This window comes from Lactuca virosa, chromosome 2 (genome assembly GCF_052849685.1).
Source record: "Lactuca virosa cultivar CGN04683 chromosome 2, Lactuca_virosa_CGN04683_v6, whole genome shotgun sequence".
Taxonomy (NCBI): Eukaryota; Viridiplantae; Streptophyta; class Magnoliopsida; order Asterales; family Asteraceae; genus Lactuca; species Lactuca virosa.
This window is the reverse complement of record NC_136427.1, coordinates 310,156,851-310,182,864: the sequence shown is the minus strand read 5'-3', so window position 1 is coordinate 310,182,864 and position 26,014 is coordinate 310,156,851. Positions and strand designations below refer to the sequence as shown.

General features: G+C 30.0%; 4 protein-coding genes and 1 long non-coding RNA gene across 6 annotated transcripts; 2 read left to right on the top strand and 3 right to left on the bottom strand.

Annotated features, from left to right (window-relative positions):
• Positions 1–1,936: 1,936 nt before the first annotated feature.
• LOC145157191 (uncharacterized) lies at positions 1,937–8,696 on the bottom strand. Its single transcript, XR_013737154.1, has 3 exons — positions 8,556–8,696; positions 8,335–8,451; positions 1,937–2,198 (listed from the first exon to the last, which is right to left on the bottom strand). It is a non-coding gene; the product is annotated as an uncharacterized LOC145157191 (long non-coding RNA).
• Positions 8,697–9,515: 819 nt separating this feature from the next.
• LOC145158778 (uncharacterized) lies at positions 9,516–12,901 on the top strand. The gene is made up of 8 exons (XM_079077623.1): positions 9,516–9,528; positions 9,604–9,765; positions 10,212–10,373; positions 10,475–10,732; positions 10,841–11,276; positions 11,533–11,624; positions 11,793–12,128; positions 12,261–12,901. The coding sequence occupies exons 1-8, from the start codon at positions 9,516–9,518 to the stop codon at positions 12,899–12,901; spliced, it is 2,100 nt and encodes a 699-aa protein (XP_078933749.1).
• Positions 12,901–14,185, top strand: LOC145158777 (ATP-dependent DNA helicase PIF1-like). The gene is made up of 2 exons (XM_079077622.1): positions 12,901–13,009; positions 13,101–14,185. The coding sequence occupies exons 1-2, from the start codon at positions 12,901–12,903 to the stop codon at positions 14,183–14,185; spliced, it is 1,194 nt and encodes a 397-aa protein (XP_078933748.1).
• A 5,958-nt stretch (positions 14,186–20,143) lies between these two features.
• LOC145161661 (Sugar isomerase (SIS) family protein) lies at positions 20,144–20,993 on the bottom strand. Its single transcript, XM_079081242.1, has one exon. It carries the CDS (start codon positions 20,851–20,853, stop codon positions 20,242–20,244), a length of 612 nt encoding a protein of 203 aa, XP_078937368.1. The 5' UTR covers positions 20,854–20,993; the 3' UTR covers positions 20,144–20,241.
• Positions 20,994–22,516: 1,523 nt separating this feature from the next.
• LOC145161659 (protein phosphatase inhibitor 2-like) lies at positions 22,517–25,222 on the bottom strand. Of its 2 annotated transcripts, XM_079081241.1 has the most exons (6): positions 25,091–25,213; positions 24,888–24,943; positions 24,019–24,085; positions 23,277–23,395; positions 22,956–23,156; positions 22,517–22,872 (listed from the first exon to the last, which is right to left on the bottom strand). In XM_079081241.1, exons 3-6 carry the CDS (start codon positions 24,039–24,041, stop codon positions 22,700–22,702), a joined length of 516 nt encoding a protein of 171 aa, XP_078937367.1. In that variant the 5' UTR covers positions 24,042–24,085; positions 24,888–24,943; positions 25,091–25,213; the 3' UTR covers positions 22,517–22,699. The 2 variants fall into 2 exon arrangements, with proteins under 2 accessions (XP_078937367.1, XP_078937366.1); XM_079081240.1 differs by lacking the exon at positions 24,888–24,943 and having other exon boundaries at positions 25,091–25,222.
• Positions 25,223–26,014: the final 792 nt, after the last annotated feature.

The window sequence follows — 26,014 nt, the reverse complement described above, 5'->3', positions numbered from 1 at the left end:
ACAATTAAAAACTACAGTATAAAACTAGATGAAATGAACCAAAATTAGCTTATCAAATTAATAAATCACATAATTTATGGTAAAAGTATTTCCACTAAAGTTTTTTTTTTATTAAATTTCTTGTGTTATAATACCAAGAGTTTATATAAAGGTCTAATACATTAAAATCATAATCAATATGGGTTGAACCATGTTTTTTCCGGATCCAAAATCCGACCACCGGTGATGCCTCCGCACCGTAACTTGTGCTGATGCCGGCTCTATGGCCTCCATCAGCTTCTGATGTCGCAGAAGTAGTAGACAAGCATATTTTTTGTTCTAGTTTTCCTCTATCTCTATCTTTGTTGCACGATCTCTACCTTCTCTGGTTTTTCTGGATTAAACGAAAATGGTGGTTGTTGGTGGTTGTTGGTGGATATTAGGACTTGATGGAACCAATAAATAGAGAAGGGGAAGGAAGCGTGAATAGATGAACATGAAGGGTTGAAGACGGTGTATTACTGGTGGTTTGTGCCAAGGAACAAAGGTCACCTCCCAAACACATGTGGTGATGATGGTGATAGATCATGTTCCAAGGAACAAAGGTCACCTCCCAAACACACAGAAGTCATAACCAACAAACGATATTAAGCCTAATTTAAGGAAATTTGATTTACGTTATTTTCTTATTCACACTTACCCTAATTAAGCCATTTGAATTTACCTCAATACCCTTTACGGTATTTTCTTATTTACATTTTGAGATATTTAGTTTTCATATTAACAGAAATGGCCCCTTACATATTAGCCCTACATCTAAGAAATTGGATGGTTGTGATTTGTTCTCGCGTTCTCAACCTTTGTCATGTTCTCAATTTAACTTTTATATATATATATATATATATATATATATATATATATATATGTGTGTGTGTGTCAGCTGCCATTTAATTTTATGGATGTCTATCAACTCATAAAACATTAAAAGGATATGGTTGATTTTTATATAAATATTTAATTGAAACACAAATTAATCAAATAATTAATGTAGAAAGTTATTAGTTTTAAGAGTTGGGGTGGTATTATTGAGTGGTGGTCACACGATAATTGAGTTTAATTTGACTCCTTAAAGCATATGTCTTTCTCATAGAAGATATTTCTATGGAAAGTTCCATTTGTTTATGCAATGTTTTCTTTTTATTGTTCTTTATTCAGCTAAGCATTTCATTTAGGAAAAGGCCCGTGCGTTGCACGGGTGAAAGTTTAGTGGCAAAAATATAAAGAAGTAAAAATAAAGTGCCAAAATTATAAAGATGAAAAGTTTGTTGAAACTTTAGTGGCATAATTAGTAAAAATAAAGTACCAAAACTATAAAGAGGATAAGTTTGTTGAAACTTTAGTGGCAAAATTATAAAAAAGTAAAAATAAAGTGGTAAAATTATAAAAGAATAAAGAAAAAGGGTTTTAAAGAAGTAAACGTGAAAGTTTAGTGGCAAAAATATGAATAAGTAAAAATAAAGTGGCAAAATTATAAAAATGAAAGGTTTGTTGAAACTTTAGTGGCAAAATTATAAAAATGAAAAGTTTGTTGAAACTTTAGTCGCAAAATTAAGAAAAAGTAAAAATATAGTGTTAAAATTATAAACATGAAAAGTTTTCTGTTGAAACTTCCCATGTCCTTTAATATATATATATATATATATATATATATATATATATATATATATATATATATATATATATATATATATATATATATATATATATATATATATACCTCCTCTAATAAACAAAACCTATAATTGGCCACATGTCCCCTTTTCAATATTGCAAATCTGCCACGTGTCATCTATTCATTTAATCCTATTTTGTAATTCTAAAATCTAAAATTTTATAAAACAAAATAAATCTAAAAAATTCGCATAAATTGCATACCTGTAGAAAAAATCCCGATTTTTTTTCATCTTTATCATTTTCGGATCATATACCATTCAAATTTCAAATTAAAAATCCATGTTTCTTTGGAAACAATAACAACTTACGTTCAATTTCATTGACTGCATATCTTATCTTTTTTAGACTCTTTTCAATATTTAAATGAATCCCAAAAAATCAGGAATTTCAATATAATATTCTAACTCCGTTTATATTGTGCTTTCTCGTCTTCAACATCCATTCTCCTCTTCAATATTACGATTTCTGCATCTGCATTCTGCACACTGTCGACATAACAAATCTGGTGAGTTCATCTACATAACTCAAAAATTATAAACTTTTTGTGAAAATATATTAATACCAATGCAGCTCTGTTTGCTAAAAACATCTGTTGTGAAATCATTATTCGTTATTTGTGTTTTGATATTCTTTGATGTTCTCTGAAGTGTGATTTTCATGTTTGTGTTCGACAGAAAATGTTCCCAGGGGTATTTTAGTCTTTTACTGACGTTTTTTACTTTCGTTTTTTGTGTTTTGTTTTTCTTTGAAGTGTGATGGGTTGTTACTGAAAGTGTACCCAACAACAACAAATTGATGATCAGTATGATTGCTAATGATCAACAATGTTGATATTGTTTTTGTATTTGAATGTGTGTGTTTTCATGTACAGATTACCAACTTGGTGACAAATTTAATTTTGAAAGTTCCAGCACTAAATACCATTATGGTCCTTTTATTTTTCTTAAAGTTCAAACATATTTGTTTTTTTTTTTTTTTAACTTTTTGGATGATTCAAGTTGGTAAAGTTCTTGTGATTTTATGTTATTTTTTTGTTTTTGTTTATTTTTTTTGCATATAATAGCATCCTGCTTTTGTGTTTTGTTTTTTTTACTTTTGTTTTTTCTGGAGGGCAAAATGGGCAGATGGGTGACATTTTCATGGTTGTGTTAGACAGAAAATGATCCCAGGGGTATTAATCATAACATAAGTTAAAAGTTTTTTGAGTGGAATTGATTATGTTTAGCTTTTTGTTCATTTTGGTGATTTTTAGTGAAATCACATTAATCAGTTAATTAATAATTTCAGGATTGTTGACTTTCAGTTTTTATATAATTGATTTTTTTTTTTTAATTTCGTTGTTCATCCCATCTATTGTTGGCTTTCAGTTAATTAAGAAAACTTTTTATTTGTTTTTTCAGTTTTGGTAAATAAAAAAAATTGAAGATGTTGAAGGTATACAAATAAAATAAATCGAACAGATCGATAATTTTTACTTTTTTGTCATTTTGGTGATCTTATGTTATTTTTTAGTTTTTTTTTTGCATATAATAGCATCCTACTTTTGTGTTTTGTTTTTTTTTTACTTTTGTTTTTTCTGGAGGGCAAAATGGGCAGATGGGTGACATTTTCATGTTTGTGTTAGACAGAATATGGTCCCAGGGGTATTTTAGTCTTTAATTGACTTTTTTGTTTTCTGTTTTGTCTAACAAATAACTCCTTTATCAATACATCATTTATAGGTAGTTTATCTAATTAATCCTAACATAAGCTAAAAGTTTTTTGAGTGTAACCGATTATGTTTACCTTTTTGTTCATTTTGGTGATTTTTGGTCATTTTGGTGATTTTATGTTATTTTTTATTATTTTTTTTATTTTATTTTTTTGCATGTAACAGCATCCTACTTTTGTGTTTTGTTTTTTTTTTTTACTTTTGTTTTTTCTGAAGGGCAAAATGTTATTGGCGTGTTTATGTTATTTTTTAGTTTTTTTTTGCATATAATAGCATCGTACTTTTGTGTTTTGTTTTTTTTTTTTTACTTTTGTTTTTTCTGGAGGGCAAAATGGGCAGATGGGTGACATTTTCATGGTTGTGTTAGACAGAATATGGTCCCAGGGGTATTTTAGTCTTTAATTGACTTTTTTGTTTTCTGTTTTGTCTAACAAATAACTCCTTTATCAATACATCATTTATAGGTAGTTTATCTAATTAATCATAACATAAGTTAGAAGTTTTTTGAGTGTAATCGATTATGTTTACCTTTTTATTCATTTTGGTAATTTTTGGTCATTTTGGTGATTTTATGTTACTTTTTATTTTTTTTTATTATTTTTTTGCATATAATAGCATCCTACTTTTGTGTTTTGTTTTTTTTTACTTTTGTTTTTTCTGAAGGGCAAAATGGGCAGATGGGTGACATTTTCATGGTTGTGTTGGACAGAAAATCGTCCCAGGGGTATTTTAGTCTTTAATTAACTTTTTTGTTTTCTGTTTTGGCTCTCAGTTTTTATATAATTAATTTTTTTTTGAATTTTGTTGTTCATCTTTATATATCAAGTAAACTTATTATAGATTACATTCATAAAAGTTGTAATATTTATTCTCATTTCATTGACTTTTCTAATTTTTTTTTACAGATATGGCTACTTCAAAGATTACATTCATAAAAGACATTGACCCAGTCAATTCGGATGTCACTATCAAAGTGAAAGTATTGAAATTATGGACGCTCAATTCTAAATTTAATGATAACGAAAAGTATTCCATCGAAATGATTTTCTTGGATGAACAGGTATATTCTTATTGTTTTCCAAAATAATATTGCATTTTATCATTCATTTTTTTTAAATATACTACTTGATTACAAATTGATAATGTTGTCTTGTATATTGTTTAGGGAACTCTAATTCAAGCTAATGTTTTCCAAAACTTATTTTATAAGTTTGAAAAAAGTCTTCGTGAGGGATCCGTTTATGAAATTACCACCCTATCTGTTGCCAAACACAATCCACATCCGAAATCTACCATCTTTTCTGATCTTCCAAATAAAATAACCTTTGTAAGGGAAACAGAACTTAAGGATTCTCTTGATTTTCCGGAAAATGTTTTCGGATTATCTTTTGTGGATTTTCAGAAAATTAATTCCAAGGTTATCCCAACCCAAAGATCTGTTGGTACGTTTTCAAAAAATTTAATAAATACTAATTATTAATTAGTTTACCTAACATTATTTACTATTTTTAATATTAATACAAAATGAATTTCATAGATGTTATTGACGTGGTTGTCTCCCGTACTACTATTATCCCCTCTCAGAAAAAAGACAAGCAGAGAATCCATCTTGAGCTCAAAAACTTGGAGTTAGAAAAATTTCATTTTGAATATTTGTTATTTATTTTAATTTTTTTAGCACCTAATCTTTAATTTTGTTTTTTTTTCAGTGGTGTACATCTTAAGGTCACTTTGTGGGGTCATTTTGCCAACAAAGTTTCTGATTATCTTGACAATCATAACACTGATGATTGTGTTGTTATAATTGTGCAGTTTGCAAAAATAAATGATTATAGAGGTTTGTCACACAATAATTGTCAATTTATTTCTTATTATAAATATCTTTATAACATTTATTATGTTGTCTATAGGTAAATTCGGTGTTGCAAGTTACTATGATGTCACAACTGTCTTCATCAACACTGATATTGATGAAATCAAACAGTTTAGAGAAAAGTTGGTTACTTTCTTTTATGTTTATTTATTTTTAACTTATTGATTTTTTGTATTTATGTTTACTTTGTTACTTTCTTTATAATAAACATTCGTTTTTTTATTATATGACATTATATCACATTGAAATATATACTTATAATTAAATATTAATCAGGTTGGCTAAGGATAATGAATCTTCACAATCATCCGGTACCATCAGCTTGATTCGGACGAAACATGTTTCAATCAATGATGATTTCTTAAAAAATAATGAAGTTAAGACAATTTACAAAAGTAAAGAACCTGTCCAGGTAAATCAATTTTTATACAAACATATATTTATATGTTAATGTTTATGTTTATTAACATCTTGCTTTTTTTTGAAGTAGGTTGAAGAGTTCATCATTGTCGGTACTATAATAGGTATCCGCCAAGACAAACCTTGGTGTTACCAAAGTTGTCCCGACTGTCACGTAAAGACAGTAGAAATTCCGAATACCAATGAAGATGTGAAACTTTACAAGTGTACAAATGTTGAATGCAACAAGTCTACTAAAGTTCCTATCCCAAGGTTTTTTTTTAAATAATTTTAAAAAAATAATTATGTTTTTCTCTTTTTAATTTAACAATTTGAAATTGTTATAACTTTCTTTTTTAGATACATGATTCCAGTTTGTGTTCAAGACGATTCTGCTTCTACAATCTTAACTATGTTTGATCGGGAAGCATATGGGCTCTTGGGAATTTCAGCCAGAGATTTAGCAGAAAAACATACTAGGGTACATTAGCAATACTTTTTCAAATTTATTTATTTTTACCGTTCGACTCCAAATGTAATAGTTATTTTTACCATTTTTTCAGCTTGGATTCAGTTTGGGCATATATCCTCCTGAACTCAATTTTTTGAAAAATAAGCATTTAGCTTTTAAAGTGAGTGTCACGAAATATAATGTGAAATTTCAAAACAGTGTCTACACAATCTCAAGGGTAACGGAGGAAAAGCAAATAATTGAGACTTTGGAGAGAAAGTTACTTCAGTTGCAGGTTATCATTTACTATTATTTAAATTTATTATGCAAATTTAAAACACCATTTACTATTATTTTAAAGTATTTGCAAATATATCACATATAAAACATATATTGTCACATTTATAGCCTGCAACTTTAGAGTCTTTGAACGATGGACCATCCGACTCCAATTCCCAGGAAAAAATAGTTACCAAGGTATAATTTAACACTAATATAATGCCATTATAAGTATTTTACTTCTTCATTTTTTACATAATATGGTTTAATTTTTTGTTTTAAGGATTGGGTTTCACATTCTGATGAAAATGTTACACCGTCTACCGGGGATATTTTGACACCAACAAGTTCTAATCATGTAAAAAGTACTCCGATGAATTTAACACGCAAGTTTGAAGAAGTGTATGATGTGGAACAGTATTCGAATTCGTCATCAACAAAAGCACCACGTCTTTCAACTGGAACTGGAGAGGGGATCAAGCTTTTGATACCAAAAGTTGAAAAATAAGAAGACAAACATTTATTGAAACATTTCTTGCTTTAGCTTTATTTATAAGTACCCATTAAGTTTTTAATAATTCTTCAAACTTGGTGAAGAAGTTATTATGACATTGTACTTTGAAAAGTACAATTCACTACTCTTTTGCATTGATGGATTTTAAGACATTTATGTTTGGTTTTGTTTTTAATTTTATTGAATATTGTTTTTTTTATCATTTCGTAACTATTTTGACATTGTATTTTGAAAAATACAATTCACTGCTATTTTAATTTTCTTTTGATATGAATATATTTCTGTCCCTAAATGTTTGTTATGAAATTTTATGCCTTTCTTACAATTATCGATTTTATCATTGTATGCAATGTATTTTATGTCTTTCATTTGTGTATTTTATGCCTTTCAGTTTTGGTACTGATGATGTCCATGTTTAAAATAAGTTTAAAGAAAATAGAGGTTTTATTCCTTTTTTATTATTTTTGGAAAAAACGATAATGTAAAGTTTCATTCCTTATTTCTAGAGGGCAAAATGGGCAGATGGGTGACATATTGTTATATCTAATACATATATATTAATCATCATTTTTTATTTTCTAATACAGATATATTGTTATATCTAACTGAAATTTGAGTGTTAGATACCCTTATTTGCTATCTTAACAAGAAAAAGCTATACGTATGGAAATCGTCCCAGGGGTATTTTAGTCTTTAATTAACTTTTTTGTTTTCTTTAGTCTTTAATTAACTTTTTTGTTTTCTGTTTTGGCTCTCAATTTTTATATAATTGATTTTTTTTTGAATTTTGTTGTTCATCTTTATATATCAAGTAAACTTATTATAGATTACATTCATAAAAGTTGTAATATTTAAATAATTTCATTGACTTTTCTAATTTTTTTTTTAACTACAAAGTTTTTGTTTAAACTTGTGTAATGATATTGAACTAATTGAAGCACAATAAGTAGAAATTTATAAATGCTCATAAACACATAAATTAGAGAAAAGTATACTGAAATTATCATACTGTGATAGTTTCTTCTCAACCTAATGCAAACAAAGATGCATCCTAACCCTAACAAACAAACATATAATTAAAATTCCTATTATACCCATTTATAATCGTTTGATTTTATTACATTTTATACACCCCCGTCATATGAACACTGACTTATTTTAAAAATGCATCATTTTTGTTAATTTCAAAATACATGATAAAACACCAAGCGGGAAATCGAATATAAAACCAAAATTTCACATGCTGTATTTTGAAATTTACGCACATTAACAATGAAAATTCAAATTTCGATTTTCAAGTTCAATCACCTAAACAGTTTAATAAACGCCTAATCTGCAATCTATTCAAACAATTATTTCTGCATCTTCTGCAAAAAAAAAAAATTAGGTTTTACCTTGATTCCTCTTCTTCAAACGTGTTGCAGCATCAGAACCATTAATTCTTGAAAACCTTTTATCCAGATTTTGACCTCCATCCAGGTATCTTTCTTCTATACTATCTATTCATTCCTCTTTCAAAACCAAAATCGCCAATAAGGTTGAAAAAAAAGTCATTATTGATACCAAATTGATAATTTTTACCACAAAAAGTCAGATCGAGTCTTCGATTACTAACCCTTTTATTCGCCTAGCACGCAGTGAGTCGCCGATTCCACAATCGGCCGCCGTCGCTACCCTCTACATCTTCGTTGCAGTCGTTGCTTTCTTCTTTGCCTGCCGGAGTGTTTTGTTTCTCAAGGTATATTTTGGGTGAGCCACATAAGTTTAAAATAATAGTAAATGTTGTTTTAAAATTGCTTTGTATCTGTATTCATATATACGCATCTATTTAATATATGTAATATGTACATTCACATTTACATCTTTTGTTATTTTTTTATAACTATGCGGATTAATATGCTATTTAAAAATGAAAACTTGATATATGTTATTAATTAACAAATATGATATTATATGCAAAAATAATTATAATAATAACAATTTGATGTATAATCCAATGTAATTTTTATTTGATTGTGATTATTTAACTCTCCATATATACTTATAACATCTTTACAAATATATATCATCTTTTTTAACATTTAAATACTGTTTTTTTTGCAGATTCAACAAACAATATGGACTATAGTCATGCTAAAGAAAAGAGAAAACTTAGAAAAATATATTTGGATAAAAAAAATCCAAAATTTATTTTTCTACTTCAGTCTCTCAGTATTCATCAACCGTACATGTTTTAAACATGAAACAGAATGGTGATAGGATCAATTTTGTTTTTTATCAAACTTTTACTATTTTCAAGATTATAATACGAACGAATTACATATCTCTTAAAACGATTTATAAATCCTTTTAAGTATCTTGAAACATTTTAAATTTTTCGTTATATTTTGAATACATTTTATTGTAATATTTTTATCGTCTTTGTTACTTTTGTTTTATAGAACGAATGGACATGTATTATAATTATGCTAGAGAGAGAAGAAAGATTAGAAAGTTATATTAGGATAATAGAAAATCCAAAAGAATCTCCACCGCATCAACCGTTCAAAGTCCATATAATTTAGATGTTTTGAACATGCACGTCGATGGTAATCATTTTTCATACCTTCATTTCTTATAAATAATTACATATTTTTTTAACAAATGTTTACATTGTATAACAGAAATGTGCAATCCTTCTGGACAGCTGCTACCTTCAAAGAACTCAAAAAATATTGGTAACGAAAATACAAGCAATTATAAATCGTTTTCACATCAACAAAGAAGCTTAAAATCTCCTTCTTCAATTCTAAATGTTAAAACATCATTATCTAACATTTCCAATGGTATGAGTCATTTTCTACAACCTATTATCCAACTTTTACTATTTTCGAGATTATCATATGAACGAATTACATATCAATCTCTTAAAACGTTTTTTAAATCTTTTTAAGTATCTTGAAACATTTTTAATTTTCCATTACATTTTGAGTACATTTTATTGTAATATTTTTATCGTTTCGTTACTTTTGTTTTATAGAACGAATGGACATGTATTATAATTATACTAGAGAGAGAAGAAAGATTAGAAAGTTATATTTGGATAATATAAAATCCAAAGGAATCTCTACCGCATCAATCTTTCAAAGTCCATATAATTCTAATGTTTTGAACATGCACATCCATGGTAATCGTTTTCCATTTCTTATAAATATATATTTTTTTCTTTTCATACCTTGATTTCTTATAGATAATTATATATTTTTTAACAAATGTTTATATTGTATAACAGAAATGTGCACTCCTTGTGGACAGTTTCGACCTTCAAACAGCTCAAAAAATGTTGGTAACGAAAATACAAGTAACTATAAATCGTTTTCATATCAACAAAGAAGCTTACAATCTCCTTCTTCAATTCGAAATGTTAGAACACCATTATCTAACATTTCCAATGGTATGAGTAATTTTCGTCCACCTATTATTACTATCATTCATTAAATGTTTAAAAATTCTAGCAAAAATTATACTGTCTAATTCTTCTATCATTTTTTACAGGCATATATAATTCTTATAATAACATCCAAACACCAATATCAAATAGCAGACATCAATCTTTCTTTTCCAATGGCATGCAATCCATCAACTCGTCGACTATAATTCAACCTTCTTCTTCTGATAATTTAACAAGACGAAACCAGAGATTAAAAAGGAAGCCTACCAACATATCTGCAATTCCTATGTTTGACTTTACAATACACGGAGAAGTTAATGATCAACATACCCATGCAAACATAGTTAAAGGTGTATCAAAAGGTAACCATCACAATAAAAAAAGTTATTTGAATTAATTATTATCTTAAATTTATGCAATTGTTACAGCTACATAGATTGTTATATTTGACATTGATTTTTTTTAAACAGATTACATTGATCATGGTGACCAGAATGTTGTATGTCAAATATGTAATGCAAAGTTATGGACAACTGAATCTATTAGAGGAAAAGATAAACAGAATACAAGTTTTTCACTATGTTGTGGTTATGGCAAGGTTGAGTTGCCAGATTCTAAAGAAGCGCCACCAACTTACCTAAATCTTTTTCGTTCAACAGATTCTAAATCCAAATACTTCATTAACAACATTCGTCGTTACAATTCAATGTTCTCATTTACCTCAATGGGTGGGAAAGTTGATGCATCCATTAATAGTGGAAAAGCTCCATTCATATTCAGACTTGGCGGTCGAAATTATCATAGAATTGGAAGTTTGTTACCCTTAAATGGATCTAAACCAAAATTCTCTCAGTTATACATATATGACACCGATAATGAGGAGTCAAATAGGCAAACAATTTTTGGGTACATATTCACACATATCAAAATTATTTTATGTTTTTTCATTATTTTTCATTACAACTATTAACATTTAAATTACATTTTATTTTCTTACCTTTTTCTTTTACTGGTGGTGCACGTTACATGCAGCAGAACTATTTGGATGCTATGTCCCTTTGTAAATAGTTTGGATATCCAGATTTTTTTATAACTATAACATGCAATCCAAAATGGCCTGAAATCAAAAAGTTTCTTAAAAACACAAATCTCAAACCTGAAGGCCAGATATTATGTGTAGGATATTTAAAATAAAGCTTGATGCAATGATTAAAGACTTGCGAGAGAAAAAATTATTCGGAAAAGTTCAAGAAGGTATGTCTGATTTTAAAATTTCAATTTTACCATCTTCATATTTATAGTATAAATACTATCATAGCTAACAAAATTATTACATTTCATTTATTATTTATCTTTTTTTATCTATTTACATTACTGACGTTTTTTATTTTATTTTTTACTTTCCTTAAAAAAAATATATAGTTGTTTATACAATCGAGTTTCAAAAGCGCGGCCTGCCTCATAGTCATATATGTCTCTTTTTGCACTCCGATGACAAACTCCGTACTGTTGAACAAATTGATAAGTATATTTCGGCCGAGATTCCAAACATTAATGAAGATCCTGATTTGTATTCACTTGTGAGCGAGTTCATGATGCATGGTCCTTGTGGTGCTGAAAATATGAAATGCCCATGCATGGTTGATAATAATTGTTCAAAAAACTTTCCGAAAAAATTCTCCAATGAAACTTCAGCCGATGAAGACGGTTTTCCGATATATAGGAGACGAAATGATGGATCTTTTGTTGAAAAGTTTGGTGTCAAATTGGATAACAGACATGTTGTTGCTTATAACAAAGACCTTTTGAAAAGATATCAATGACACATTAATGTCGAGTGGTGCAATCAAGCTGGTTCTATAAAGTATTTATTCAAATATATCAATAAAGGTCCTGACAGAGCTACACTTGCTGTCATAAAATCGAAAAATGAAAGTGCTACTGATAATTCAGTAGACGAAATCAAAGAGTATTATGATTGTAGATATATATCTGCATGTGAAGCATCATGGAGAATTTTTGGTTATGATATTCATTATAGGTATCCTTCTGTGGTTAGACTTCCTTTTCATCTTCCTGATCAACAACAAGTTATTTATGATCCAGATGATGATATCGACAATATCCTTGACAAACCGTCTGTTGCATCTTTAATGTTCACATCTTGGCTTGAGTGTAACAAGATCTATAAACAAGCCCGAGATCTTACTTATGTTGAATTCCCTACAAAGTTTGTGTGGAAAGCTAATTCACGGAAATGGGAACCAAGGGAAATAGGATTTTTAATTGGGAGAATTCATGCTGTTTCACCTAAACTTGGTGAAACATATTTCTTAAGAATTCTTTTAAACAAGGTCAGAGGTCCAACATCTTTTGAAGATATCCGAACAGTAAATCGAGAAATATGTCCTACTTTTAGAGATGCATGTTACGCTTTAGGACTTCTAGACGATGATAAAGAGTATATTGAAGCTATTAAAGAAGCAAGCCATTCAGCTACTGTTATTACCTACAGTCATTATTTTCAATGATGTTGATCTCTGATAGTTTGGGAAGACCAATATTTGTTTGGGAAAATACATGGGAATACCTTTCAGACGAAATTCTTTACAATCAACGACGCCGGTTAAAGTCTCCTGGTATAATACTTAGCTTTTATGAATTTAACCTTTTTTATATAAACCATATATTTGTATTTTTTTTTCTAAGTTTATATTTACCATTCTACAGATTTATCCCTTACTGATCATCAATTGAAGAACTTGACTTTGTTTGATATTGAATCATTTCTACTTCGTAACAATTCCACCCTCAAGAACTTCAAAGGCATGCCTTACCTAGATTTTGATTGTGTATCTTCTTCTAATAATCGTTTGATTGCTGAGGAGTTATCTTATGACATCACAAGTCTTCAAAACGAATTTCAGACACTGATTGTTTCATTAACAAATGAACAACGAGGTGTTTTTGATGATGTCATGGCAGCAATTGAAGATAATAAAGGAGGTCTGTTTTTTGTTTATGGTTATGGTGGAACAGGCAAAACCTTTCTTTGGAAGACTTTATCAACAGCTATCAGATCTAAAGGTCAAATTGTTTTGACTGTTGCTTCAAGTGGTATTGCTTCTTTGTTACTAACCGGAGGTAGAACAGCACACTCTCACTTTGGTATTCCACTAAATCTTACTGAAAATTCAATTTGTTCTATAAATCGAGATAGTGATGCCTCCAAATTACTAAAACAAACATCGTTGATTATTTGGGATGAAGCACCGATGGTTCATAAGCATGCATTTGAAGCATTGGATCGCACTTTAAGAAATGTTTTAAGTTTTGGTAACGTTAGGAACTCACATATCCCGTTTGGAGGTAAAGTAATCGTATTTGGAGGTGATTTTAGACAGATTCTACCGGTTGTTTCTAATGGTAGCAGACAAGAAATTGTCAACGCGTCGTTAAGTTCTTCATATATATGGACAAATTGCAAAGTTTTAAAATTAACAAAGAACATGAGGTTGACTGTTGGAAAAGATCCGTCTGAAATACAACAAACAAGGTTATTTGCAAATTGGCTCTTGGATATAGGAGAGGGAAATGTTGGTGGTTTTAATGATGGTGATGCAGTTATTCGTATTCCTGAATATCTTCTTATTACTCAATCTTCTGATCCTATAGGTTCATTAATTGAGTTTGTATATCCATCACTTCTTGACAACTTGAACGATCCCAAAATTTTTGAAGAAAGATCAATACTTGCACCGAAAAATGAAGTTGTTCAAGAAATAAATGATCGTCTGCTTTCATTGTTTCCTTGAGAAGAAAAAGAATACCTCAGTTCATATAGCATCTGCCAAACAGAGTTTATTCACAATCAGTTTGATGAGAGTTTATATTCACCTGATGTTCTAAATGGACTTAAAATCTCCGGTTTACCAAACCATAAGTTGATTTTAAAGGTCGGTGTTCCGGTTATGTTACTAAGAAATATCGACCAGAAATGGGTTATGTAATGGTACTAGACTTCAGGTCGTATCATTGGGTAATCGCGTCATAGAAACAGTGGTCTTAACTGGAAGTAACATTGGGCATCGAGTTTTTATTTCAAGGTTGTCTTTAACACCTTCAGACAACAAAATTCCATATAAGTTCAAAAGGAGACAATTTCCCCTAGCGGTTTGTTTTGTTATGACCATAAATAAAAGTCAGGGCCAATCGTTAAAAAGGGTTGGGTTGTTTTTGCGAGAACCGGTTTTCTCACACGGTCAGTTATACGTTGCTTTATCAAGAGTAAAGAGTAGAGAAAGACTGAAGTTATTGATTTTAGATAAGGATGATAATTTGACTAATAAAACTTCCAATGTTGTGTTCAAGGAAGTATTTCAAAATTTATGTTGAAGTTTTATGTTTATTTTTTTAAATCAAATAAAGTTGTACTTATTTACCATCCACAATCAAATGCTTTTTTATATTTATTAACTATTTTGTACTATATAAAATTTTTAACTTACCTCCTGTGGTTTCCACGGGTTTTAACCTAGTATATATAATATGAGAGGCCTCGTGCTTCTATTATCTGCTATCTTATAATAATAAATAATAAATATAATATATAAAAGTATGTTTCAAAACATTTATCTTCCTTCATTTATTGGAAGGATTATTTTGGTTTAATTTAATCAGATATTCTGGATTCAAGATTAAGGCTGTGTTTGGCGTACTAGCTGAAAAGCTAGCCGTTAAATAAAAAGATAGCTGATAGCTGAAAAGCTAGTTGATAAAAAATATCGTTTGGTAAAACTAGCTGAAATATATAAAAGGACATGTAAGAGTATGTGTTTCTATAATTAATTAAGGGACGTATTTGAAAATTTTTAAAAAAAACTCGTAAAAAGCTAGTCCAAGTAGTTTTTCAAAAAGTTAGCTTATAAACCACTTTTTGGCTTACCAAACACGACAACATCAAAAAGCTCAAAAAATAAGCTAGTTTATCAGTTAATTGTGCCTGTGGCGTGCCAAACACAACCTAAGAAGCGGTCCAAGAATCACAAGATTACAAATCCATCCTGAAAGTCGAGATGATCAGGTTTTTCTATTTTTATTCTTTCTTTCTTGTATCTTATATTTAATTAAATATGAATGATTCCAGAATATTAACATGAAAAAAAAAAGTTGTTCCACATATTGTGAATACGAAAAACAAGCAAGATGAGGGAGAAGGCCAAAAATTTGTCATGACAACCTCCGCATCCTCCACGTAAATCAAGTCAAATTAAGGCATTGTCTTTTCATAAATTCTTTGTGTTTAGTTGATTTTATGGTTTTAAGGTTGGGGAAATTCTTGGTGTTTTGTTGTTGATGTAGACAAGTGTACGTTGGTTACGTTTTGTGCTTATTTAAAACTAGAATTCATAAGCCCATCACACATATTTATTTTTAGGCTTATCATCTGTATTTATATCTTTATTTATTTATATTTATATTTATCTATATCTATACCTATACTTATACGTATCTATCTATATCTATATATCTTATAAGCAAACATTTTTTATTTTTTATTTTTTATTTTTATACATTTGAAACCCCCTAATTTAATTGATACTACCCAAAAGAGTTTTTATTAATGATTATTAATTGGTTATTTAATGTAAAATAACATGAACAACATCAAACATAACAAGAACAAATATAAGTATTGTAAATAATAGGAACATTTTGTCATATTTTGCAATGCTAGGACCTCTAAAGGAGGAAAAAAGACTTTTCTATAGATATTGTGTTTCATATAAATTTTAAGATTTTTTTTGTCTTACCAATTGTTGAATGTTTAGTTTCTTCCGGTATGTCACATGTTATATTTAGGATACACTTTTGCGGAGAGATCACCTAACTCCATTCCCTAGAAATACTACTTTCATATTTGGGTTATACATATACAAACAAATCTTACTAATCAATTTAAATTAATTGAATAGATTTGGTTTTCATCATCCTTCCTTCAACAATGGAAATTATCTCCACCTTCACTATTTGACACTTCCATATGTATCCATGCGTGTAAGAATTTTTATTTTTCTCAAGAGTTTTTGTAAAAACCATTTTAATATCTAAGAATATTAAAATAGATGGAAACCAGTGAAATACTCATCGTTGGGACCGCAAGGTAGATATGTTGAAGCCCGGAATGTATTGAAAATTTGAGGTCAAGTTAGCAAATGTATCGCTACATTTAAATTATATTTAAATTGTTTTACATTTTAATTGGCCTTAGTTTCCATTAAAGTCATGGTTTCCTCTTTGATATTATACAATATCACATGTGAACTAAATGCATGTCATAATTATTTTGAATGTTAAACTGATACAACTGATAACCCGATAACAATGAGGTGTTATGCTTCTTTTCAAATCATTAGAATGTAATATTTGTAGTTTTCATAATTTTTTGTTTGTATATATACATTTAATCTCAACCAAGTATTTTTGTGATAGGGGTGTGTTTGTCTTAGTTTCTTATAGAAACTAGATGTTGGTATCTAGACTATACCTATGTGGTTTTAGTTTGCCGATGTTGGAATATGAAAAATAATATGATGCATAGATATGAATTTAAAAAAACAATAAGTTCATCACATTAGTTACTTGGTCGATATTGTAGACTACAAAATATATATAAATGTAACTTTGTGCATTTAAAGTGGCGTAGTCGGATTGAAGCGGCGCAGTAGAGATGTATGGTGATAAACACACATAGGTTTTGATATTTCGTAATATTTGTTAGATGTTTTAACTTTGGTAGAAAAAAACTCATCAAATACAGAAACCAACATTAATATATTTCTAAAAATGAAAATATTATATTTTGAATAACATGTAATATTAGGGTAAAATATGAAAGGTGTTATGATATAAATATCAATAACATATATTAATTTTAATATTTATTTATTAAAATTATAACTATGTAAACGCGTAAGTATTCGTCTAGTTTTAACATAATAAAGATGAGTTATTCGCTGGAATATCTTTTTTAGAAGTGATACGTATGAGATAATCATATTTAGATATTCTTCATATCTATAAAAAAATTCACTTATCTCTCGAAAAAAAGATACCACGAATTTGTGACATATTTTTCCAACATATTTGTTGATTTTGATTATTATTGAGAAGTCGAAAAAAGAAATCGATAAATTGATGTTTGTGATAGTCATTTTACATGACCTTATTTTTCTGAAGTAGTAAGATCCAAAATGTTCAATGTTTGAAAGATAAGGAAATGAAATAAATAACCATGAGAAATTAAAGTCATAGATAAGTTGCAAAATGATCAAAATAGTAATAGTCATTTTACATGACCAACAAAGGAAATAATGTTAAACATGCTATATTTATATGATATATAATGAGTTTAGAGTGTTTATGGTGTAAGTAAACCTCTAGGTGCACTATAATAATAAAAATAGTCCACAAGAGGCTCTTGTATGCACTTAAATAGAAATAATATACAAGAATAGGTGCACTATAATAATAATAGTCCACAAGAGGCTCTTGTATGCACTTAAATAGAAATAATATACAAGAAGCCCTTGTGTGCACTTAAATTTTATAATAAGACTTAATTTATTCGTAACTGGAGATCTGAAATGAATGAGAGATAGCCCTATAAATAAAAGTGGCGGTCTATATAACAAAGAACATTTAGAAAAAGAAACCAGATAAAATGAATTTATGATGAAGAAGATATAATCATTTGAAGATGGGTAGTTCAAAGTCTAAAAGTAACAAAAATAAGTGAACACTCTAGTTCACGAGTTAATAACTCAAAATAGGGAAACATGTAACCAAGAGTCAGTAAGAAGAAGTTGTAGAGCTCGTGGCCAGATTTCAATAGATATAATACTAAAAACTTGGACTTTAGATAAAGAAGTTATGGATAATTGAAGATAAGGAAAAAGTCAAGTAAATGTAAAAGACTTAGGCTGTGTTTGGAGCGCCATAGCTAGATGATAATCTAGCTTATTTTTCGAGCTTTTTTATGTTGTCGTGTTTGACAAACCAAAAAGTAGTTTATAAGTTAGCTTTTTAAAAACTACTTAGACTAGCTATTAGGATTTTTTTTTAATAATTTTTCCGAATATACCCTTTAATTAATTAGACCTGTCGAAAAAACCAGAAACCCGTTCTACCCACCCGACCCGTTCCGAATTCGGGTAGAATGGGTCGGGTAGAACGGGTAACGGGTATGAACATTCGGGTAATAGGTTAACCCGATAATAATATAGGTCGGGTTTTAGGTATGGATATTTATTTTCGGGTATACCCGAATACCCGAATTCGTTTTTTAAATAATACCAAATATACAATGCAGTCACGTACGTACACTTCAAATAAAACAAAACCCTTCGTTTCCTTCTTATGAACGACGGCTCGACAGTCGACGCAAACTTGCAAAGTGAATACAACGCTGAAGGTGAAGTCCTGAACAGTCATCACAATTCTCAGTTTCTCACTATCGCATGGAATGGAATTAAAAAAATACATAACACATTATAATGATTTGTATTGTTATTATATATGTACTTGTTAATTGTATGAAGTATTTTCCTACCCGATTCTTTATTAAACCAACCAACATGTAAAAATAAAAAAAAAATTATCAATAAGTGTTATTTAAGAAATTTTCGGGTATACCCGATAATTACTCGACCCGACCTCAAACCCGAATACCCGAAAACCCGAATTACAATATAGGTCGGGTATCGGGTATTATTTTCTTAAGGAAATACCCGTTCTACCCGAAACCCGAAAATTTTACCCGTTCGACACCCCTATAATTAATTATAGAAACACATTCTCTTAAATGCCTTTTTATGTAATTTTATATCTTTCAGCTAGTTTAGCAAACGTCATTTTTTATCAAGCTAACTTTTTAGCTATCAACTAGCTTTTTATTTAACAACTAGCTTTTCAGCTATCAACTAGTTTTTCAGCTAGTACGTTAAACATAGCCTTAGAAATATTTATAGGCCCGAAAAGAATTCCAATGTACACTAGGTACCGACTTTAGAACTTAAAAATGATGAATTCGTTAATATGAATTTTTTATTTAACAACTAGCTTTTCAACTAGTACGTCAAACATAACTTTAGAAATATTTATAGGTCCGGAAAAAATTCCAATGTACACTAGGTACCTACTTTAGAGCTTAAAAATGATGAATTCCTTAATAGGTTGAATTCGTTTCTTTCTATTTTGAGAGTTATTTAGTTATCTTGATGTGTTGGATTTATTCCTTTCGTTGGAGTTATTAATTAACCGTTAGATTTATTACTTTCATCGTCTTGGAAGTTTAGCTACAAATTACCTTCATAGAGTAATCTTGTTCCTTCTATATGAGCAGTTTACTTAGGAAAGGCCCTAAAGCTTTCAGTTTTGAGTTAATATCTTTTTATAGTTAGTTTCAACCCACAATGTTTGTATTATATATAAAGAAAAGTTTCAGTGACTAACTAATTGCCCTGTACATTACACTTACAAGTTACAAGTCGTTAACACATTAACCCTAAATTTTGATTATGAATAGAGAAATTCTATAAGTACCCTCAATTGTTTTGTGTACCTATCTTATGTGAGTGCAATAATGTTTGTGTATTCCATAATGTTACGATTTATGTAAGCACCCTTATAAATAAACCTCGTTTAGGTTCAAATCCCACTCGTATGCACACTAGAGATTAAAAAAGTTATCGGTAACAAAGTGAAAAGATATCTACACAAATCCAAAATAGATATATTTCACTTTATAAATTAATAGAAACATCTAAAAGTAAATTAGTTACATAACCAAATTAAATTGCTTCCCAACTCCTTACTCCAAATTGGTGTGGCGAGATTGGATTTCATGGGGGCTTTGACCCAAAACTGAGCTCAATTTGAAAACCACCATCTCAAATAATACAAACATCGCCCCTTCATATACACTCCCCATCGGAAGCAATGGTGTCGTCGTTTCTTCCATCGCAACACCATGATCCGCCATCGTCTGAGCCGCTATATACGCCACCACGCTCGCATACTTCACCGACGATCCTGACTCCGGCTGTGCAGTGAGAATCAGCACACGACCGCCGTTTGTTTTTGCGACACCACATATGGCATCGACGGTCGAGAAACCACCTGGACCAGCCGATGCGATAAGGAGATCGGAGGAGGAGATCGGAGGCGTAGTCATGTCACCGACGCAGTGGGCGGAGAGTCCCAAGTGTGCGAGCCTCATGCATAGAGTTTTCATCATCAGACCTTCTCGACCTACTCCGTAAACGAAGACTTTTCCACGGCGGGCGGCGGCGGAAGCTATTTCGTCGACGGTGATCTCCAAGGGAGAGGGAGTGGTGGTGGAGGATTTGGTGAAGACGGAGTTTATTTGATTGCAAATTCTGGTTGCGAGAGTTGACATCGATTCGGCGGTTGATTCCTCCATTGCCAATTGCTCACCTGAACTTTCTTTGCTTTGCTGCTGCTCTTCAAAGACTTCAACACATTCAGATTCTTATCTTTTCCATCACGTGCGTGCCACGAGGAGTGGGTCTTTTTTCAAGAAGAAGTGGCCTCCACTAACCAGGTTTTTGGTAATATCCATTTGCGGCTGATCTTTGTAATTTGTTTCGGATAATGGATTAATGAGATTGTATTCAGTTAAACCATAAAATTCTAAGAAATCAAATAACTATTTAGATAAAATAAAAATAAAAATCTAAGCCTAAAAATGAAGGCGATATATTTGTGAGTATTGAGAAAAAGTGTATGTTTTGTGTAATCAGAAAGAAATGACCCTTAAACTATTACCTTTTTGTATACACATGAATTGATGCATTAAAGATTATACTTTGTATAATATAACTTTTTAAAGTATAAATTGTTATATACGGATCAACATCCAATTAAAAAAAGACACCTTAGGGGTTTAGCGTGAGCATGCTTCAATTCAATTTGATTTTTTGATTAAAACTGAAATTGAAGTCGAACCTAAAATTTGAACTTTTTTACTTTGGAAAGCCAAACCATCGTTTTTCGGTTCTTCGATTTTATGTTAGTCCAAAAAAATGGTATATGGATTTGATATCTCCCGACTTAGGTTTTTATATAATTTTGTTATGCTATGTAAAACCTACCTCCAATTTCAAATACTATCTTCCAAAATTGATTAGAATGCTTAATTATATAGATGTTGTTAATTAGTATTAAATCATATGATACTACATATAATTGAGGAATATATATAGGGAAAAGTTGAATAGAGAACCATAATTATTGGTTCTCCAATGAACCAAATCTTTTTTTAAGTTCTAGAGCTTATTCTTTATCGAAAAAAAAAACTAAAAATATTTAAATTCATAACTTAACATTGTGAATGTTAAATATATTTTTCGGATTCACCGTGTGAATTTAGATTCACATTGTGAATCTTCAAAGATTCACATTGTGAATTTGACGAAAAAAAAAATAATTTTTTTATCGAATTTGATATCATTGGAAAAAGGATAAAAAATTATGAATTTCTGTATTTTTAGTTTTTTTTTTTTTGATAAAAAATAAGTTCTAAAAGTTAAAAAAAAGATTGGTTCCTTGGTTAATTATGGTTCTCTATTGAACATCACCCTATATATATATATATATATATATATATATATATATATATATATATATATATATATATATATATATATATATATTGGATAAAATTATAATTTTTGTTAGTTTTTTCGAATAGAATTAATACCTAAAAAGCAAAAAAAGAAGAAGATATTTTAATAAGGAAGTTAGTTAAAAGAATTAACCATTTACTAAACTGTCGTTTTAGTTGATTAACTAGGAATTAGTTTAGACGGTAAGATAAAATAATTAATAAAAGATGAGGAATACGAAATCGGTTCCTTGGTTGGTTAAAATTTTATGATTTGGTGTTAAAAACGTTTCCTTAACCAATTTTCATAACGGCATAACAACTAAAACTCTTTTGTAATCGTCTTATCATCTAAAAGTAAAGTATGAACAATATGAATAAAAAACAAACAGAAGAGCAACAAAAAGAATACTATATCAATATGGGGCTTCAAGATTTGAAGGGAAGACAAGTAAAAGCATGAAGAAACTAGAAAGGTCGAGATTGTTTTTAGTCTGAGGTTTGAGATAAAAACAACACATTAAGTAGTAAGAACAGAAAGATAAGGTCGTTAGTTACTTGCATATAAGTAACGTTTCTACACATCTTAAAAGACAACCAGTTTCAAGTATTTTATTTTACAACAAAAAGTAGTTAGTAGTTACTACTGAGATGATGAAGGTTTTTTGGCGTCTGTAGTAATGTCGATATCTTGTACACCAACAGCCAATGATGATGCTGCATCACCATTCACAGACTCTTTTCGCCTCAGTTCTCTTACTTTATGGAACTCGTCATAGTGGGCCCGCCTCTGCTCCTTGAACCTTGAACCCCCTCCTATTATTATTTATTATAATAATAATAGTTTAATGGCTGAATCCATAAAGATAGATAATAATTTGAAGTGAAAGAAAAAGTACCTTCATTATCTTCATCCATAGCATCCCCTTCATTCTCTGATGATGATGTCCAGCCAGAGCCAGAGGGATGTGAGCTAATAATATGTCTACTTGTATCATCCACCATTTCATTGAACACAGAAGGATGATATGATGATGCTTCTTCTTCTTCTTCACCATCCCTTTCAGAGAAACAAGGATTCCTTACAGGAGATAAAGATCCTGACACACAAATAATAATATCAGAAATAGCAACATACTTTCATTTCTTTCTATTCCAATTAGTAAAAAAAAAAAAGTTTAATTTATGGGGTCAATTCTGGCATACATGCATCAACTTACCATCAACATCAGAGTTCATACGATGATAAGGAGTCTTGGGTTCAGTAATTTTCTGCCTTTCTGGTTTGTTTGCTTCGATTTCTGATAGTTTTTCCTCATCCCACCTCACAGATCTCCGACTGCTCCAATAAAACAACAAATCAAGCAACAACAATAACATTCATGGTAAAAACTTGTAACATAGTCGTATGTATATTAATTTCAAACGCATCTATTTTAGTTGTAATCGATATTTATCATCTTTCCTTCCTGTAAACTTGATATCATATAGTCAAAAGATATCTTTCACTTTCTTTAACATTAGATTTTGCTCCCGTTGAATTTGCATATGCTTTATGAGAAACAAAATAATGATAAATCGACTTCATATCAAGAAATAATATTAAAAAGATATGGTATCATGGTCATTAAGTGATTACCGATGTTACATCAAAGGGGGTTTACTGTACAAAAGAAATACATGTTATATCTACTAGAACTGGAAATAAGATGGTTTAGTTTGCTATCAATCATTTTGCCTTGTCCAAAGGTCTTTCTGGTAAAACAATCTTCAAGGGGAAAAAAAAACAATAGAATATGATGTAGGTGGTTTAGTTGTTATCAAATAGATTGCATTCTCCAAAGTCCAAACAAGGTCTGACAATCTTGAAGGGAGAAAATAAAACCTTCATTATAAGAAAAGATGATAATAGAACATACTAGAGTAGAGTATGAAGTAAAAGCAGATGTCATAGAATGTTACCCCGTGTCTCCGATTGTAGACATTCTGATACGTAAGAATCACAAGAAGCAGCTGAGTAGCAGGTTTGCTGAAACAAGAAATATATGCACAGCACGTCACACTCGTTCCTATAGAATTTAGTTTTTCGTGATAATAAAGGTAAAAAAAACACATAACATGGATCTGTTTGAAAATTGGAAAACGAATATAATGCTTAATAATATGTGCATGATATATATAACCGCAACTGATACGTAAACATGAAAGCAAGCATGAAGAATACCATAACTATATTATTGGTCATTGTGATATTTCCAAAGATAGCCAAACTTAGGCACTCGATGTCATTGTTTTTCTCTAAACCTTTCATGATCAGATGCAATGCCAATTGTCCAACACTATATGTACTTTTAAGGCTTTGATAGTAAGAAGCACATCCAAAAATATGCAGCTATCCTTGATAGTTGTAATTAGCATTTGAAATCCAGTTGTCACTGAATAAGCAACTGTAATGTTTCTCTATATAAGCACATGAGTTATTGACCATTAGGACTGATTTTGCCTAGTTAAAGCTTAACTTCTCTAAAACACTGGTACATCGTTCCAAGAAAGCTCTCCAATTCCACAAAAGCAATTGAAAAGTCGGTCCAGATCAATTTCTGTTAACTGCACTTGCTATCATAGGTAAATTTATACGGACATATAACAGCAGAAAGAATTCAATGGACTTGATCGACAAGGACAAGAATTCAATGAACTTGTCTTAAGAAGACGTCAACACTTAGACTAAATGATAAATATAAACAATAACACAAAAACTCAAATTAACACTGCAAAAGATCTATCAGTTCCCCTCAGATGCCTAAACAAACAGCAACACTCGTCCATACCTAAATTATTCGCATGGTAGAGGATCGGATTTCAGATCACAATCACGTACAATAACCTAAAAAAGTGATCGCCCTAACATTTATCAATATACAATTACCGTGAAACAACAAGATCGAAGTATTCATTTGCGTATCGATTAGGTCAAAAAAAAACAAAACTCAATCGAAAATGGATGCAAATCCAAGACAAACAATCAACCAACCAGAGTTTCGTTTACTGTAGCGCAGGGAATGACTACGTCGACGAGCAGATCTGTTTGTAGCTTCTGCGTCGGTTGTTCCTCTCGAGAATCCAGACAAAGATTTCTCTCTATACTTTCCTGTGCCTTTATAAAGGCACCGTCAAAAGTTTTTACTAATTTGGTTTTTATGTTTTATTAATTTATAATAACTTTTTTTTTTTTAAATTCTACCCTCTATTCCTATTCTACGTCTAAAACCAATATACATTTTTAGGTGGGAGTTAAATCTACGATTTCATGGAAGAAGACAATTCACCACACTAATGTTTGATGTCTTTCGAATCGGTCTATTTTAAATTTTATTTTTGTTGGCTTTGGAGGCACATAAAATTGAATATTTATAAGTTAAAAATGTCCTTTAATTGATGAGTTGAAGAGTTACCCATTGCATGGTCATTAAATTATATAGACCCATAATTTCAACTCATTAATGGAGGTGCCATGTACTTAAGTCCATGTGTGTAATAATGAATTAGATGTGTTGTTTAAATTAGGAACCGATCAACATAGCTTTCTCATTCATTTACTCTAATGGTATACATGATATGTTTGAGAACATTGATTTTGTTGGAATGGGACAAAGATGAATGTTTTGTTTTTATGGAAAGATATACACAAGAGGCCCTAAGGAAAATCTCACATCTAAAAGACTACCTGAGGATGACCTAAATGTTGAGAATGACTGAAAACCTGAAGTGCAAACAACATTCAATGAAGTTGTATACCGAAGAAACAAAAGCCTGTGTCATGTATGAGGTTTGAAAATCCTAAACATTTAAAACACATGTTTTGCAATTATGCAACTGGTAATGACTATCAACTATGATACGAAAAATGATAGTAGAAAGCTTGTGATAAAATATTGTTATGGATAATGCACATTTA

Coding starts and splice junctions, on each gene's coding strand:
- LOC145161661 (XM_079081242.1), bottom strand. CDS start 20,853: ATGGAGGAATCAACCGCCGAATCGATGTCAACTCTCGCAACCAGAATT.
- LOC145161659 (XM_079081240.1), bottom strand. CDS start 24,041: ATGTCTACAATCGGAGACACGGG. Junction 23,396..24,018: donor TCTACAATCGGAGACACGGG/GTAACATTCTAT, acceptor TTATTGGAGCAG/TCGGAGATCTGTGAGGTGGG. Junction 23,157..23,276: donor TATGAACTCTGATGTTGATG/GTAAGTTGATGC, acceptor TTTGTGTGTCAG/GATCTTTATCTCCTGTAAGG.
- LOC145158778 (XM_079077623.1), top strand. Junction 10,733..10,840: donor AGTTAAAGGTGTATCAAAAG/GTAACCATCACA, acceptor TTTTTTAAACAG/ATTACATTGATCATGGTGAC. Junction 11,625..11,792: donor ATTCGGAAAAGTTCAAGAAG/GTATGTCTGATT, acceptor AAAAATATATAG/TTGTTTATACAATCGAGTTT.
- LOC145158777 (XM_079077622.1), top strand. CDS start 12,901: ATGTTGATCTCTGATAGTTTGGGAAGACCAATATTTGTTTGGGAAAAT. Junction 13,010..13,100: donor ACGCCGGTTAAAGTCTCCTG/GTATAATACTTA, acceptor ACCATTCTACAG/ATTTATCCCTTACTGATCAT.